Source organism: Saccoglossus kowalevskii, chromosome 1 (genome assembly GCF_978046115.1).
Source record: "Saccoglossus kowalevskii chromosome 1, keSacKowa6.1, whole genome shotgun sequence".
Classification (NCBI taxonomy): domain Eukaryota; kingdom Metazoa; phylum Hemichordata; class Enteropneusta; family Harrimaniidae; genus Saccoglossus; species Saccoglossus kowalevskii.
Genome location: NC_140641.1, coordinates 29,873,508 through 29,890,659, shown reverse-complemented (window position 1 = coordinate 29,890,659; position 17,152 = coordinate 29,873,508). Strand labels below are relative to the sequence as shown.

At 34.3% G+C, this 17,152-nt stretch overlaps 2 protein-coding genes across 2 annotated transcripts in view; one reads left to right on the top strand and one right to left on the bottom strand.

Moving 5' to 3' along the window:
• The first annotated feature begins 6 nt into the window (after positions 1–6).
• Positions 7–1,825, top strand: LOC100374702 (testis-expressed protein 52-like). The gene is made up of 2 exons (XM_002740591.4): positions 7–129; positions 845–1,825. The coding sequence occupies exons 1-2, from the start codon at positions 127–129 to the stop codon at positions 1,712–1,714; spliced, it is 873 nt and encodes a 290-aa protein (XP_002740637.1). The 5' UTR covers positions 7–126; the 3' UTR covers positions 1,715–1,825.
• Positions 1,826–11,411: 9,586 nt separating this feature from the next.
• LOC102805072 (nuclear hormone receptor E75-like) overlaps positions 11,412–17,152 on the bottom strand; it is a 48,138-nt gene continuing 42,397 nt past the window's right edge. The window contains exons 5-9 of the mRNA XM_085497571.1: positions 16,348–16,574; positions 14,816–14,995; positions 14,129–14,378; positions 12,647–12,926; positions 11,412–11,475 (exon numbers count right to left, since the gene is read on the bottom strand). Coding sequence (XP_085353697.1) covers positions 11,412–11,475; positions 12,647–12,926; positions 14,129–14,378; positions 14,816–14,995; positions 16,348–16,574 — 1,001 coding nt within the window. The remainder of the gene's footprint in view (positions 11,476–12,646; positions 12,927–14,128; positions 14,379–14,815; positions 14,996–16,347; positions 16,575–17,152) is intronic.

Sequence of the window (17,152 nt, the reverse complement as noted above, 5' to 3'; positions counted from 1 at the left end):
CGAAATGATCGTATATTAGAAACCGTAATGGTGGACCCGCGGGAGCTAACAGGATGAGTCTTTCCACCATAATCATGGGCGTATGATCATGAACGGCGACATTTCCTAGTTTAAAAGAAATACTACATGGTAGGTAACGTATTCATGATTATTTGTGGTTATTTTCAACGTTGGTGATATCGGTGTAACACAGTTTACCGCAAACTCACGATATTGTCATACAAGTCAAATGAACAACTACTTGCAGGCAGGTGTGTCCTTGAAGTCTTTCAGCAACTGGTTGATTTTTTGTCGCCAATGTTGTCGGAACACCATAATTGAAGTGCGATATCCGTAGTGAACTGAATCCGTTATGACAAATCAAATCTTTTTAAACGTTGTTGCTTTTTAACATTTTTTTTATAACATTTCAATTAAATGTTGTGAAAGGTTTTTGTTTTGCTATTCAACTTTCAAGATGACGGAAATACTAGTATATTTCATGAGTTGACAAAGGCTGTTTTTCTTATACCGTCGGTAATAAATGTATGTATCCAAGGTTTGCCCACTTGTTTTCATTACCAGACGCTTATCACATACCCCCTCTGCCAGGCTATGATCTGTACCGAACTAGACAAATACCAAGTTGAAATGCATGCAGTAATTTTAAACACAACAAACCCTAGAGTTTTCCCATTTCATTTTTCTAGTATGGAATGTTTGAGAAAACTAATTCCACAATTTATACCCCTATAAAATGTGTTTATTTATTCCACTGCTAAATGTAGAAATTATGGAATGTAGCCAGATAATATGCCCCCCCCCAAAAAGTACATATTTCAAAAGTGATTCATATTGTTTACAGATGGCTGGTAATTATTCCCCACTGGCGGGTCGATCTTATTATGAAAGCTCATCAAGGAAGTTGAGTCGAGAAGAACGAGAAAACTTGTACCAAGACAAAGACGTCAAGTTCACTGCATTCTCACCTCGTCCAATTCAGAAATTAACACAGAAACGAATGCCGAAAACTCTTGCAAGTATCAAAATGCACCATAAGCTTCGTACCAGCATTCCTGATTCAACTCATTTGGATGCATCAGAACCATATCAAGCATGGATAGAAGCTGGCCAGAGAGGGCCTCCTTTTCCACCAAGATGGGATGCTGATTATGACAGCAATACATGGAGAAACTTTCGTTTAACGAAAGATATTAAGTTAGACCCCTCAGGGAAAAACATAACAGAGCTGATCGCATCAATGTATCCAATAAATGTGCCGCCACATTCAGAGCTTGGGGAAAATAATTATGCAAAGTTTCTGCGCGAAGTTCCAATGATCAGAGACAAGAAAAAATGTACGATTGCTATCTCCAAATCAGAGTTGAACCTGGAAGAGTTTCAGAAACTAAGAATTCGAAGTGAGGTGCGCGTACCTCCACTCGATGATCAGGGGAAGATCCGTCCACCAACCAAGTTCAAAAAATATGAACACCGATATTTAACAACACCGGAAACAACAACTGTTCAGCTACGACATATGACGCAGACAGAACGTGATATTGAAAGAAATATTTTAGGTACCAGACAAAAGCTGCATTATCCCCGTATTTGGAAACTTAGTTATCATCAAAATAATCCAGAATATGATAAAGTAAAGAAAGAGTTAGAGGAAAGGAGACATGGAACAAAAAAGCAAAAATCACAAATCATTTTTTATCAACCTGTAAGATAATTAGGTGTGTAGCCAAAATGAGTTACGGTAGGTGGAGTGGGGATGGGGCACTCAGAACTGCCCGTCCTTTTTTCCACGGATACTCAAGATATTCAATACAAAAAGAAAGAAGCTTCTAGAACATATTATGCTGCCTGGTCTTCAAGCAGCATGTATTCTAATTTTGTGAGACATCTGACAAAATGTCATGAAGACCACCACCCTTTAATTCATATAGAGTTTAAAAGAGACAATGTTTTTATTTTTCAGTAAAATCATGTACGTAATTGTTTTTATCAAATGCATTCTCGAACAAAATTATTTAAACTGTCTCGCATTGCATCTTCAACTCATTGAAGATTGGGTCTTATTTAATTGACTGGACACCAACAAACCGAACAAATTCTATAATCACAAACCTTCATTTACATAAATAATTAACATTTCTGGTTAGTCTAAAAAAACAACTGTTTTCCATGCTAAAAGGGAAGTTATGAAGCTTTTGTCTGGATTCAATATAAATTTCAATATTAAAGAAGGAACTGATAAAACTGTGTCTGTACACCAATATACTTTTACAAAGAAATTTAGAACAATCATTCGCTTTTGAATATTTTTTTTGTTTTGTTTTTAATGTTTCATTTCATAACAATTTTTATAACCAATATTTTGTAAAATACTAATATTTTGTTTGAAAAGTATTTATTTACATTTAAGCGCCACAGCACAAATGTTCGAATTTCATAACAAATAGTATATTTTATAATAATATATTGTATAGGACGCATATCGAACACGAGATGAGATGCTTGTGTTGCAATGTAATTTTATATTTTCAAGCAATTATTCTCCAACCATATAGTACACCATGGAGTACTTACACACTGCTAGAATCATTCAGACTATCATTGTCAATTTCATATGCAAATGACATCATTTAGCTGTTACCATGCCAGTGTAAACGTCACACACATGAATTTGAACTATGACCTTTGTATCAGGCATTGGTCTCAGATAATTGATGGCATGTCTTTGTACAATTATGCTATATAACAATAGCAGTACGGTAGGTTCTTTTTTTTTAAATCAATTCAAACATTTTATTTACTTGAAATATTTGTTTAGCTATTCCATTAATTTGCGTGACACAATCTAGTTTTAACAAAAATGTCTTTTTTTTTGAAAAAAAATATGTGTTTAATTTTATGCCAAGTATCTGCAGGCTCTAAAAACTTGGCTTTCTGCCAAGATTTAGGTAATTTATTACTGTGATCTCACTAGAAATAGACCTCAAACTTACAAAAGAAAATAAATAAAACTTTAGAACAAACATTCCCTGTTGTGACCACTGTGATTGTTTTCTACAGTTTTCATGAAAGTTGATCTCAATATTTTCACCTTTCACCTCCTGCACTCCATGCTCAGATGGTCTTGGCCAAATAGCTTGACATTTTCTCTATATACAACTCCGCACATAGATACATCTGTAATTTTGTTGATGACCTGCCACATCTTCCCAAAATATAAATCAGAGGCAGAATTTTGTCTGAGATCCAATTTGTGGCCATGAGGTGTCGTCCTGTGACACTAATATATACTGTCAAGGTCACCTACATGATCTCTCAGTTTGGAAATCTATTAGTTGTAAACTGTGAACTGTGAACTGTGAAACATGTACTGCTAATATGAATAAACTATGCTAATAATATGTAAATGATTATTGATGGGGGTGGTGGATTGACGAACATTTCAATGACTGAGGGCAGTATTGCATTAGCTAACTAAATACGTAACAGATGTAAAATTCCGTGTTAAAATATTTACCAGGTGTGATCCTGATAGAAGTAAACACGGAAACAATAATGGAATACAAAACTGAATACGAAGAAAGCCTATGTCGATACAGCACTCAAATTTATCCGTAATTGGATTATTCACTAGTGTGATGGTGCTCTTTCGGGTTCTATGTTGAACCCTTCATCAGTCGGAACAGTACTTGACCGAATCGTTCGATTAAATTAGCTTTCAGAATGTTCGACGTTATTACTTTCATTATACAATTTAGTTAAAATGGAAAGTAATTCTTCGTCGTTTGGTGTGTCATTTTTCACGAGTTTGTCAGTACGTAGAATAGAACTTGTGAGTTTATCTTTCAAGTTGATATTTCTACGAAATGCAATAAGGGGGGGATTTGGAAAAATGTTACACAGTAACAAATCATTCCGAATTAAATCCCAGTTTTTTAATAGGGCTCTTTTGAGCCTGTACCCTTGTATATATGGGTTGAACGTAGTTGTGAATATTGTTTGCCCTTCATTATAGGGCATTGATTCTCGTAAATGTGAGATACGATTGTCATGTTCATTAATTGAAGAGTATCTTTCGATATCGTTATTTGTGTAATCTCTTTCACGCAATTTTTCAATAAACAAATTACGTTTATGTAAGAAATCGTTTGCATTATTACATGTACGAGCATATCGAATAGTTTTGCCTTTAATAAAACCTTTGAATACTGATGTAGGGTGACAGGAATTACGTTTCAAATATTGAAATCAGTCCTGGTAATACCTGACAGCATTGATGTAGTTGAATTTCACCATTGGAAATAGTTTATTTCGCCCCCAAAATAAATGAGTTTGAGGTCAGTGCATGCTCACAAAATGACACACACAAAAAAGGTGCATCAACACACATTTTTTCTAACATCTCAAGGCCAGATACAGATCTGATTTTACTTTGATAAAAGACCAGATTCTGTTTTCTGCAAACTTTGTGTTAATGTCATTGATACAACAATCATGCATTTTTCAATCATAAAAACAGCAAGAGATACAAAATGTAAAGGTACTAGAATACTGTAATATAATTTCTTCCCTGCTCAACTACCTGCGCTCCCCACTAGGTTTTAGGTCAACAAACACCATTTCAGAATACCTGAGTAGCAACTTACACATGTAAACCATTAAGAATTAAAAACAAAGGTATATAAATTGTTCACCTCTAAAATAGTGAGGGCGCTAGTTATAAATGTTTTCGGGGTGTGCCATAGAAAGACTAGGATTATTAGTTCTTTGTGTTAGGGGGTGAAACTTCAGTGGTAATGTATTGAAGATATATTTAGTCTCACCTTACATAACAGAAAAAAGGACAAAACATAATTCATAATACTTTTTAATCAAGTATTGCTGCCATACTACATGAAGTGTCTAATAATCTAATCCATATATGTTACAATAAAAGCCTTCTAGACAGTGCAATGTAAAATATAGAGCAAACCTTGAAATATGAAAATGCACACTTCTGATGGGGCACATTCTGTAACATTCAGGTAGATAACTAAGAATACTAATCATAAATTAGTAAGTATTGGTGTAGAATAGACTGTAACATTCTGCAACTTCGTAACATTTAAAGTTATTTTTTGTTGTTTGGATTGCAATTAAATGTGCTCAGTTATTACTATTTCATAGAAATATGAAAATAATACAGAAATGTTTTAAAGACTTCATTTTGTTTAATGTTGGTCAACATTAAAGTGAGAGGGTCGTCACCTGCACACACGCGGGAATTGAATCCCAAGCAACGATAACACTCGCTAAAAATGCAAAGGTTCATGGCATGGGTAGATGCTTGTTTGTAAACAATGACATGCTATGGCCATCTGACGCATGCGCAGGTGACGACTCCCTCGCATTAAAGTTTAGTTATATGTGCACAGTCCCTCAACCCCTGAACAGACCACATCACATGACAGTATGATTACCTTTATAGTTCGAAGATGATCAAGTTTTTTAAACGGGAAGGTATAATTTTTTTTGAAATATATTTGTTACTCTAGCTTAGCTGTTAATCAAAGTAAATAGTATTAACGCTCATACAATTGGTGATCAATGACCCATGACATCATAGAGTTGAGAGTTCAAACTTGTTGCTAAGATAAACTACTGGCAATGGCAGCTACCAGTGATAGCTGCATCTTTGAGTCTGAGTGTTTTTTCTTTATAAAGACAGGTTATTGTTCACCAACAATGTAGTTCAACAAATATAGCCTTATCGTATTCAACCCTACGATGCCGATGAATTTGAGCTCCAGAATGAGACAGGGGATTCAGTTAGCGATGATCGATTGCAATTCAAAATTGTATGTGCTGGTTTTACATTTCCCCGCGTGCGTGAACGCAAATGGGTCTATCCAATATGCAAACATACAAGATAAGCTTAAATCTTAGGCCATACATTTGAAATCAAACAAATGTATCAAATTTAAATGTAATAAAAAATTCAAACTTTTAAACTTAATATTATTTCTATTTTAACTAATTCTGGTTAAGGCCAAAAAAATTAAAAGATCTGGTTCTGCAGCAAAGTGAAAATGAAAAATCAAAAAGTTGATCTGTCCATACATGAAAAAGATATTTTTCTTCAGAATAAAAAAAAACGTTGTTTAGAATAAAAAACAACTTTGTTTAGAATAAAAAAAACAACTTTGTTTAGAATAAAAAACAACTTTCGAGCAGCCTTTGGAACTGTGCATCAGAAACAGATGTGTTTGGTCTAATGTAGACCAGTAATTATAGAGAAATCATTGATTTCCAAGATATATACATGATATGTACATGTACATATAAATTCATATTAGCTCTTGAATTCAGGAGTCAAGCAGGCCAAGCATGTTCTTTAAATCAAATTAAAATTTGTTGTATAAAATATGCTACAGAATGTGTCCCTTTAATGAAAGCCCTTCATAAGTACTACATTACTCACAATAATTGATAAAACAATTATATTACATATAACTTTAAAAGCACTCACTTGATACCAAAATCTTGTAAAATACTGTTGCTTATTTATTTATTTTCAAACATTACATTTTTTAAATTAAACAACTTTACCACTACTCCTCAAAACACCATTCACTGTGTTAGAATTTTGTGTAAACATATTATTTTACATGTCATCAAGTCACTATATACCATGCATAATTTTGGCTTGTCACTATAATATACACAGTATAATTACAATGTAATTGCCATAACACCACACAAGATAATTACATCATGCCGCTTAAATCTTTGCATCAAGTTAATACCATAGGGAATCAAGTTACTTGCCTATATCTTCAATACACCACTCAGAATCAAATCTTGCCATCAAGTTACCATACAGAATCCAGTCACTTGCCTACTAGTATATCTTTAATACACCACTCAGAATCAAATCTTGGCATCAAGTCATCATACAGAATCAAGTCACTTGCCTACTAGTATATCTTTAATACACCACTCAGAATCAAATCTTGGCATCAAGTCACCATACAGAATCCAGTCACTTGCCTACTAGTATATCTTTAATACACCACTCAGAATCAAATCTTGGCATCAAGTCACCATACAGAATCAAGTGACTTGTCTATATCTTTAATACACCACTCAGAATCAAATCTTGGCATCAAGTCACCATACAGAATCAAGTCACTTGCCTACTAGTATATCTTTAATACACCACTCAGAATCAAATCTTGGCATCAAGTCACCATACAGAATCAAGTGACTTGTCTATATCTTTAATACACCACTCAGAATCAAATCTTGACATCAAATCACCATACAGAATCAAGTGACTTGTCTATATCTTTAATACACCACTCAGAATCAAATCTTGACATCAAGTCACCATACAGAATCCAGTCACTTGCCTACTAGTATATCTTTAATACACTACTCAGAATCAAATCTTGGCATCAAGTCACCATACAGAATCAAGTCACTTGGCTATATCTTTAATACACCACTCAGAATCAAATCTTGACATCAAGTCACCATACAGAATCAAGTCACTTGCCTATAACTTTAATACACCACTCAGAATCAAATCTTGGCATCAAGTCACCATACAGAATCCAGTCACTTGCCTACTAGTATATCTTTAATACACCACTCAGAATCAAATCTTGGCATCAAGTCACCATACAGAATCCAGTCACTTGCCTACTAGTATATCTTTAATACACCACTCAGAATCAAATCTTGGCATCAAGTCACCATAGAGAATCCAGTCATTTGCCTACTAGTATATCTTTAATACACCACTCAGAATCAAATCTTGACATCAAGTCACCATACAGAATCCAGTCACTTGCCTACTAGTATATTTTTAATACACCACTGAGAATCAAATCTTGGCATCAAGTCACCATACAGAATCAAGTCACTTGCCTACTAGTATATCTTTAATACACCACTCAGAATCAAATCTTGGCATCAAGTCACCATACAGAATCCAGTCACTTGGCTATATCTTTAATACACCACTCAGAATCAAATCTTGGCATCAAGTTACCATACAGAATCAAGTCACTTGCCTACTAGTATATCTTTAATACACCACTCAGAATCAAATCTTGGCATCAAGTCACCATACAGAATCCAGTCACTTGCCTACTAGTATATCTTTAATACACCACTCAGAATCAAATCTTGGCATCAAGTCACCATACAGAATCAAGTCACTTGGCTATATCTTTAATACACCACTCAGAATCAAATCTTGGCATCAAGTCACCATACGGAAACAAGTCACTTGCCTACTAGTATATCTTTAATACACCACTCAGAATCAAATCTTGGCATCAAGTCACCATACAGAATCCAGTCACTTGCCTACTAGTATATCTTTAATACACCACTCAGAATCAAATCTTGGCATCAAGTCACCATACAGAATCAAGTGACTTGCCTACTAGTATATCTTTAATACACCACTCAGAATCAAATCTTGGCATCAAGTCACCATAGAGAATCCAGTCACTTGCCTACTAGTATATCTTTAATACACCACTCAGAATCAAATCTTGGCATCAGGTCACCATACAGAATCAATTCACTTGCCTACTAGTATATCTTTAATACACCACTCAGAATCAAATCTTGGCATCAAGTCACCATAGAGAATCCAGTCATTTGCCTACTAGTATATCTTTAATACACCACTCAGAATCAAATCTTGGCATCAAGTCACCATACAGAATCAAGTCACTTGGCTATATCTTTAATACACCACTATGAATCAAATCCTGGCACCAAGTCACCTGCATACATCACTCAAAATCTTGGTACTAGTATTATGCCACTAATACACCAGATAACATGTAACATCTTGGCATCAACCAAGACGCCATGCACCACTCAAAATCCTGGTACCAAGTAACCTACATACATCACTGAAAATCTTGGTACTAGTATTATGCCACTAATACACCACATAACATGTAACATCTTGGCATCAACCAAAATGCCATGCACCACTCAAAATCCTGGCACCAAGTCACCTGCATACATCACTCAAAATATTGGCATCATAACACAAATACACCACATAACATTTTGGCATCAACCAAAATGCCATGCACCACTCAAAATATTGGCATCAAGTCACACATATAATATTTAGATAATTATCATATCACAAAATCACTCAAATCTTTACAATATGTCACATTACACCTAACATAATATTGGCTGGCATCTATTATCACCAAATTCTATACAATATGGTATGTCATCATAAACTATTCAAAATCTTCAAGTCACCTGCATATAAATGTACACAGTTTCAAAACCATGGCAACATCTCACACAACATCTTAATTGACATCGATGAAGTCACTATACATTAATTAATTAAATCACAGTTATAGACCACCTATCATCTTGGCATCACAGTCGTACAGTACTTTCCGCATCGTCACCATATATGGTAGTACACAGGACAATCGTACGTCACTCACAGAACAACACACAGAAATTGGCATTATAGAACTCATCGTAGATCACAGTGGCAATTAGGTATAATGTGATCACGCCATTCAATTTCTCTAATATATCAGTGCCAGAATGTATTGTACCACACAATTTTCATATGCAGTAATAATTTGATAACCCCACATACTCACATAGAAATTACATAGCCCTGAACTATTGTGTAAACTTATTGTTCATAGAGCTTCCTTCCCCAACTCGGAATTGAGATCAATCATTACCGGTATATTATCTTTTGCGAAATGTGCTAGATTGTCATCAAAAGATGGATCTGAATTTCCCAACATGTCCTGCCAGTGGCCAACAGAGGTATACATTATACCTACCTGGTAGTCCATTTAATTACCAGTATTCAGTCCTACAACATGTTAAGATTTGTGAAACATTCAAATTTACAGGAATATACTAATATCACAAGGTCTTGCGGAATGCAATAATTCTTTTGGTAAAAGTCATCTGGACAAAATTGACATGATGTAAAAAAAAATGACATCTTGATGTACATGTACAGTTAAGACAACAATGCATGCTTCTCTATGGAATGGTACATCTTTTTCCCTGAGACTCAATGATGGATTGACAATGTTTGAATAATTATTAGAAAGTTTTTAAAATATACTGCTTAAATACACATGTAATTTGTATTATCAAATAATTGAACACACTTTGCTTAAAATGACTAACAAGTTTATTTTAAAAAAAATTAGAGATTAAAAAAAAAAATTTTTTTTCCTGAGCCCAATTTTAGGCTTTGATTGATATTTTATGTGGTCAGTAGTAATACTATTTTTTGTCCGAGATCTGCATCAGAATATCTTGAAATACTGTACTACCGGTAATGTAAATCCTTGCACAATGACGTTTTTGTTTGACAGCAAGGTCAGTCACTCTAAAAGGGTGAAGAAAACTGAAGCCGCCATTGATACAGATAATGTTTCATCTTCGTATCCATGCTCAATGGAACGAACGGGACTGACCTCATCTCGATTTCATGCAAAATATAATTTTTGTAGTCGACAACAACTGTATCTCAACATGTTGTTGACATCATGATAAAAATAAAATATATATATTTATATTTCTGCCATTATGCTAAAAATTTGTTTATTCATTTTAACTAATTGTACTCATAAACAATGTTATTATCTGATATCTGATTATTATAGGTATGTTAAAAAATCTAAATACAAACTTTCTCTATCTGTAGTATGAACTACCCATTTACCTTAATGTACTCATTATTGTAATTTAATAATAATAATATTCGTGCAAAACAATGTATTTTTTTGTTTAACTGTTTCATCAATGCTATATTTTTGAAAAAAAATATATTGGTATTTGATAATATATGCTATTGTTGCCAAGGGATACTGGGTGCAGAGTAGGCCTATCACCACCAGACTTTCTCGTCAATTTTGTGATAAAAAGAGGAAACTGGTGGTGAAAAGGTTAAACACAGTAAATAACCAAACCACATAATAATGGAGTTAAACCTGTCTGACCTGTACCACAAAACTGAGAATTATTTTCGGTTCACAGAAGTGTTTAGTTTATAAATGTCTTGTAAACTAGATGTGTACAGCTTACACAGCTTTACAGCTTAGGACAAACCATGTTTGACTGAAGGATTTGGATGCAGGTAGATTTTCAATCTGGATTCAAACTACACAGTTGATATTTGAGGTTTTAAACAAAAGTTTGTTATCGTCATGCATAACCATTAGTTAAAAACAAAGTAATTTCAACCAACAACTTGAGGGGGCGTTGTTCATAAACCTCAGCAGTAGGCTCAAGTATGCATTCCAATGGGACTCAATAACTTCTGGATACACTCACTCACAAATACACTTGGCAGATACAAGGTGCTGTCTATAGACACAGTTTTCAGCGTTAGTTTCCTACACAAACACAGGTTCTTCTTTCGTGGAGGATATTGCTGTTACAATGTTATCAACATCATCACTAGATTGAAAAGAAAACATTAGATTACTACTGGCTATGTAAATAGAGTATAACTATAACATCGATTATAAAATTAAATTTCGTCACCTTCAAAAAAATATTTTTTTTTGTAGATTTTTTTTTAAATGTTGAGATTAAAACTTTTAGCCAACGAGTAATTAAAATACATTGATTTAGTGATTATAAACAGGAAAAGATAATAGAATATTGCACCAAAGCTAGGCAGCAGTATCGTTTTCTGAAAATTAAAAGGCCGAAAGAAGTGTTGATTATCTGTAGCCAAATTAAACTACCGTTGCTAAATGTTACGATGTAAACATGGCACCTCGATAGCTGAAAAAAAAAAATTTTTGTTTAGAAAAAAAATTTGGATGCATAAATATACACAATGCAACAACAACTTTTGTGTATTGACTCAGTATTATAAAAATTCAAAAATAAATTTTACAAAAAATGAAGCTGATGTTGCTTTATTTACACATTACACATATACACAGCCATAATTTTTTGAACCAATATTTTAGTACATTTTTCTTCTATTCGCTATAATTTGTTGTGATAGTTTTGGATCATAATTTCTGATAGGGTAGGGTTTTGATCAAAACTTTTGAAAAAAATCTGAAAAAAAAATGTATGGTTCATTTTGTGAATAAAGACAAATGTTGACTTGGCACTCAAACACCACTGTACATCGCTTTAATTCAATGACAGATCAAATTTCACAAGTCACTGAAATTCACCCGGGGTCCTTATGACATGAAGTTACAGCGACTGTCATAAAATGTTGTCCTCATAATAGCCATTGAATTGTCTAAATGGGAAAATTCCTCACAGCGAAAAATAGGAACTATGAAGCCTGAGAGAATATAACGACAAAATCACCTTTATCAGCAAATGTATGATGCTGCCTTTGGAGCACACACTAGTCACGAATAGTTAGTATACTGTGGAATACTTTATTTTCGCTGGAATTAATTTTCGCTGAAAAGGCTTTTTGGGCGTTTTGCTTGGAATTTATTTTCACTGATTTTTCATGAGTTTAATGTGAAATATAGGGAAAAAAGTATATTCGCTGGATTTTATTTTCACGGAATCATCCCTTCAGCGAAAATAGCGAAAATAAATTCCAAGCGAAAATAAAGTATTCTACAGTATAATAGATTAAACCTACCTCTCCACTTTACTCAAAGGACTGCATTCAAGACTATCACATAAATCATTAAGTTCGGCGAGTAAAGGTGGTATTTTAGCTTGCGGCCAGTCTATTTTGAAACCCAACATCTTCTCATTATGAAGAGCTGCAATTGATCGTAAGTTGGTCATCTTCATGATCAATCTAGCAAACAAGTGATGGTCTCTGTTTTCCTGACGCAAGATTTCTCTTCGTAGACATTCTAGGAGCTTCTCTTGTAAGAGTTCAATGGGTGGAGAATCTTTTACTCCTGGGCGATCTGTGATGCAATGAAATTAATTTACAAGTGACATATATACCATTTAAATGTAATGTGCATATTGTATTTGCTCAGCACATGTGCTCACATAAATGACAGAGGTGCATCTATACATACATTTGTACATACATACATATCCTTTTCGACTACTTTCCATAAAAAGTTTTTGGTTTGATTGTCAGTACTAAAATGCATTTCTAGTGTGAATTGCAGTCTAGCAATATACTTCTAACAAAGCTTTTAAGAGACCAAATATGTCATATGAAGTGGTTTTATGGTAATGAAGTTGGCTTCATAAAATTCTACTTGTCCCTAAATACTGTGTTGAGTGCACATCATAATATGGTAGTGTTTACACAGCAGTCCAATCCAAAGTTTTACAGCTCCTATTTAGATTAGAAAATATTTTTTTCTGTCATCATATTCAGTATATACTAAACCACTTTAATTTTAATGAAACAAATTTCATAAATTTTATGAGTCATGGAAAGTCATAAAATATTTTAGCAGTTTTGACATTTAGACATTCTCCATGTTTTCACATGAGTTAACCTAATTAGTTTCTGTAATATTAAAATATTTTAACATGCATGTACTTTGATTGCTTGAACATCTCAAGTGCTACTCAAATATGCTAGAACAGATCATTGAAATTGGACTTAACCAGCAAACGTTTATTCTGCTTTGTTTTTCTGTAGAATTACATTGCTAATTACATTATGTACGCTGTTCTAAAAAAGCGTTGTTACGAAACTTTCAAGCCATTGTACTCAAGAGCAAACCTACTTGTTTTTGGCAACGTTTCTGTGGCTATTTACTCTATGTGAAGTCTTTATTTCATATCATGTTTTTATATAAAATAAACATCAAATAAATAAATTATTAAGCTATAAATAAATAGGGCGTTTGAAAAAATGCATAATAATAGAGATTTAGGCATAAAATGTCACCTGTTGCAGAGACTGATCAATTCAGGATTCCTCAAACATGCCACTAACAGAAGCAATTAGTCAATGTTTGGAGAATGGGACTGGAAATCATAGTGACACAGTGATTTGTTCTCAACGATAAAATTATGAAGCCGCAGTTATTCCGTCCAGGTATGACATTTTTCTATTGATGCTAACATTTAATGTGTTTAGAAAAACAGTTTATATCATGAATTGAAGATGAGTGGCCACACATGGACACTGTATCCTTACCTCCACATGTCAGTATGACTGCAGTAAACAATGCTAGCTCGGTATCAGTGAGCTGTAACTGGTGTAAACCAGTTGCAAATTCAAACACTGCATTCCACAGATCTTGGGTCTTTAACAGAGTAAAATGATGTGATGTAAATATCTGTTCTTCATCGAGTGTTAGTGTCTTGTCTTCAGGGCATAAAACGCGAGATATCCGAACTAACCAGGCTTCAAAAAATCCTTGCTTTAGTAAAGTCATTTGATCTTCCTTTGAATCCAAAAAAAAGAAAAGAAAATATCTTTATCTTGTGGCTGTGTTACCATGGTAACTGTATCAAGAGAAGGTTGATTTACTCTGAATATGAAATTAATATACCAGGTACTTCAACAGTTACACAAAAGAACAGTTCAGTATGATGGTTAATTCTAATGGTAAACTAATTTGGAAGTACATGTATATGGTCTGCGACAATAAACATGTCATATCGTAAATATGACAATGAGTTGGCAATTAAGGTACATAAATATAATTCAGATACAAGTTTTATAAGATTTGATATGCTTCCCGGACTCCAATTATTGAAGAGGGACCCAATTTTCAGGCAAGCTGGGGTCCAATCTCTAATAAAGTTATCCAGGGTCAAATTTCAATTTCTTAAGTGGGACTTGTCTTGCCGAGACACTAGCGCAAACCCTGCAACCTACCTGAGAGAGTGTCAGAAAACCTGGTAGGCATTTGGCGAACTCAACAACATTTTTGATTCCAGGAGTCATGGCTTCACAGAAGATTGTCCACATCAACAATTCAATATTCTGTGAAATATCTGCAGTACTCTCTATATTCACTTTCGGCAGTGGAGGTGGTTCACTTGGGTGTAATAATGCCTAAAAATAAAAGTGTTATTTATAAACATAATTACCGCAACAACTTTACAATTCAAATAGTTGGACCATGTACAGTAGGTTTTTTTTAAAAACAGGACATTACACTATCCCTGAAAGATTACCTAAAATTGAAATGCCCCACAATGTATTATGCATGTTTCATGTTTGAATGTAATCTGTTCACGTATGTCAGAGCTGTAGGTGTAGAGGGATGAACACACTTTTAAATTTTGTCTGAGCAAGATCTAAACACATCAGATGAAAATATCTACATATATAGTATTATCACATCTTACACATGCTGTGATTGGCTGAGACTCAGTCACATGACATTGAATAAAAATAGATATTACATGGTATATTGCTCGCCAAGTGGATATTACATGGGTATATCACATAGATGACAGCACTGAAACTACTGCGCAACGATACTGCGCATAACAAACTGTCGTTCGCTGCACTGGTTCTGCCCCGGTCCTGTTGTTTTCGGCGTTGCTTTCAGGGTTTTGAAGGAACTTTAGCCATTCGAAATAGACAGCGAATGTGCCAGAATGTATATTAAGTAAGATACCCTGCTGATGTTTAAGATATTCTTTATACAAAGCAAATATGGACAGCGAAGCTGCCAGCAAAACGTCGCATATGGGGTTACTGTGACACATTCTGCACTGTGAGATAGGACCAGACTTACGCTGTGAGATTTCTGTGTTTGCCATGCGTAGAACACTCTAAGCTTCGAATGCAAACAGAAGGTGTACATTATACCAAACATTCATGTAATGTTATGTCTTACTATTGTATTCCTGAATCCACACATTTCAGTAAAAAAAAAATCGGATGTTGTGATGTAAAAATAAAAGCATGCTAATGTGAATGAACTCAATCAAACAAAGCAATTCACATGAAAAATGTTAAATTAAATTTTGTTTACAATCAACTTTTTGTTGTTGCTTATGGTTTCAGCATGAAGTGATATGTACCGTTATGTTATGAACCATCATTTCGGGCATTGCATTGCACAAAATACCATAACCCCTGGGTTGTAAAGCATTAAACAAGCAAAAATTGGCAATACAACCACAGTGATAATATACGTCATAAAGATGAACTCCCCATAGAGCCATATTGGATTCAGAGATGATTTCAGGCTTGATAGCGTATGCAAGCTGCATAGTATCAACTTATCATCAAATATGATGCTGTGGGACATTCATAATTGTTATAATAAGAATATATGACAATATCGCACTCAAACAGTTCATGGTTTCATCATGAATAACTCTAATTGCACAGTTGTAAGTTTTCTTCGTGCATACTTCTCAGCATTGTTACAATAATCAGATAATACTTACCAGAAATATTTGCTTCTTGTGTAAAAGCTGCTGAGCTCTCTCGATGGTATAAGTACAAGTCAATCTATGTGCTCTGTCTACTGTCTGAGTTAGGTTAAACAACTCCAGTTCTTTGCTCTCCCTTGCTTGTTTCTCTATTGGAGTCTCATAGGGTGTTGTAGATGTCAGTCTGTTGACATCATCCATAACAGTGGGTTTTGCTTTCTTTGAATATCTCCCAATTCGAACTGCTAGTGGCAAACATGAAACATGCTAAATAATTCTTCAATATAAGTATGGGTTTACCATTCAATTTCAGGCAGGGATGGATGGATGTTTTGTTTTATATCATCAAAAAAAGTTAATCTTCTAATAAACATTACCGTAGGTTTGCAAAGGCTGTCTATATTAAGTAATATTTGGTTTCAATAAAAAGCTCAATATATGATGGTACAGGTCTTTTAATGAAATATGAACACTTTGTACATTTCATTTTGATCAACCTTTTACTGAATGAAAAACAATAGACCATTTTCCGTTCACTGCGTAGAATCACGCGTTGTGCGTGAAATCGAACGTAAAAACAGGACAAACAAAGGTCATAGCGTCGTAGTCGCGTCAAACATCGCGTGGGATTCGACAAACGCGAAAATATTTCGGGGGAGATTTCCATGCTTAATAATGTGCTGTCCACATTTGATGATAGGCAATTTCGATTAAGTAAGGGTATTCGGAAGCAATATTCCTCTGTCGAAGATTGGCCGGTCGATGTGAGCTACGAAATAAAGAAATTTGAGTTCAAAATCAAATCGTTCGATTTTTGCGG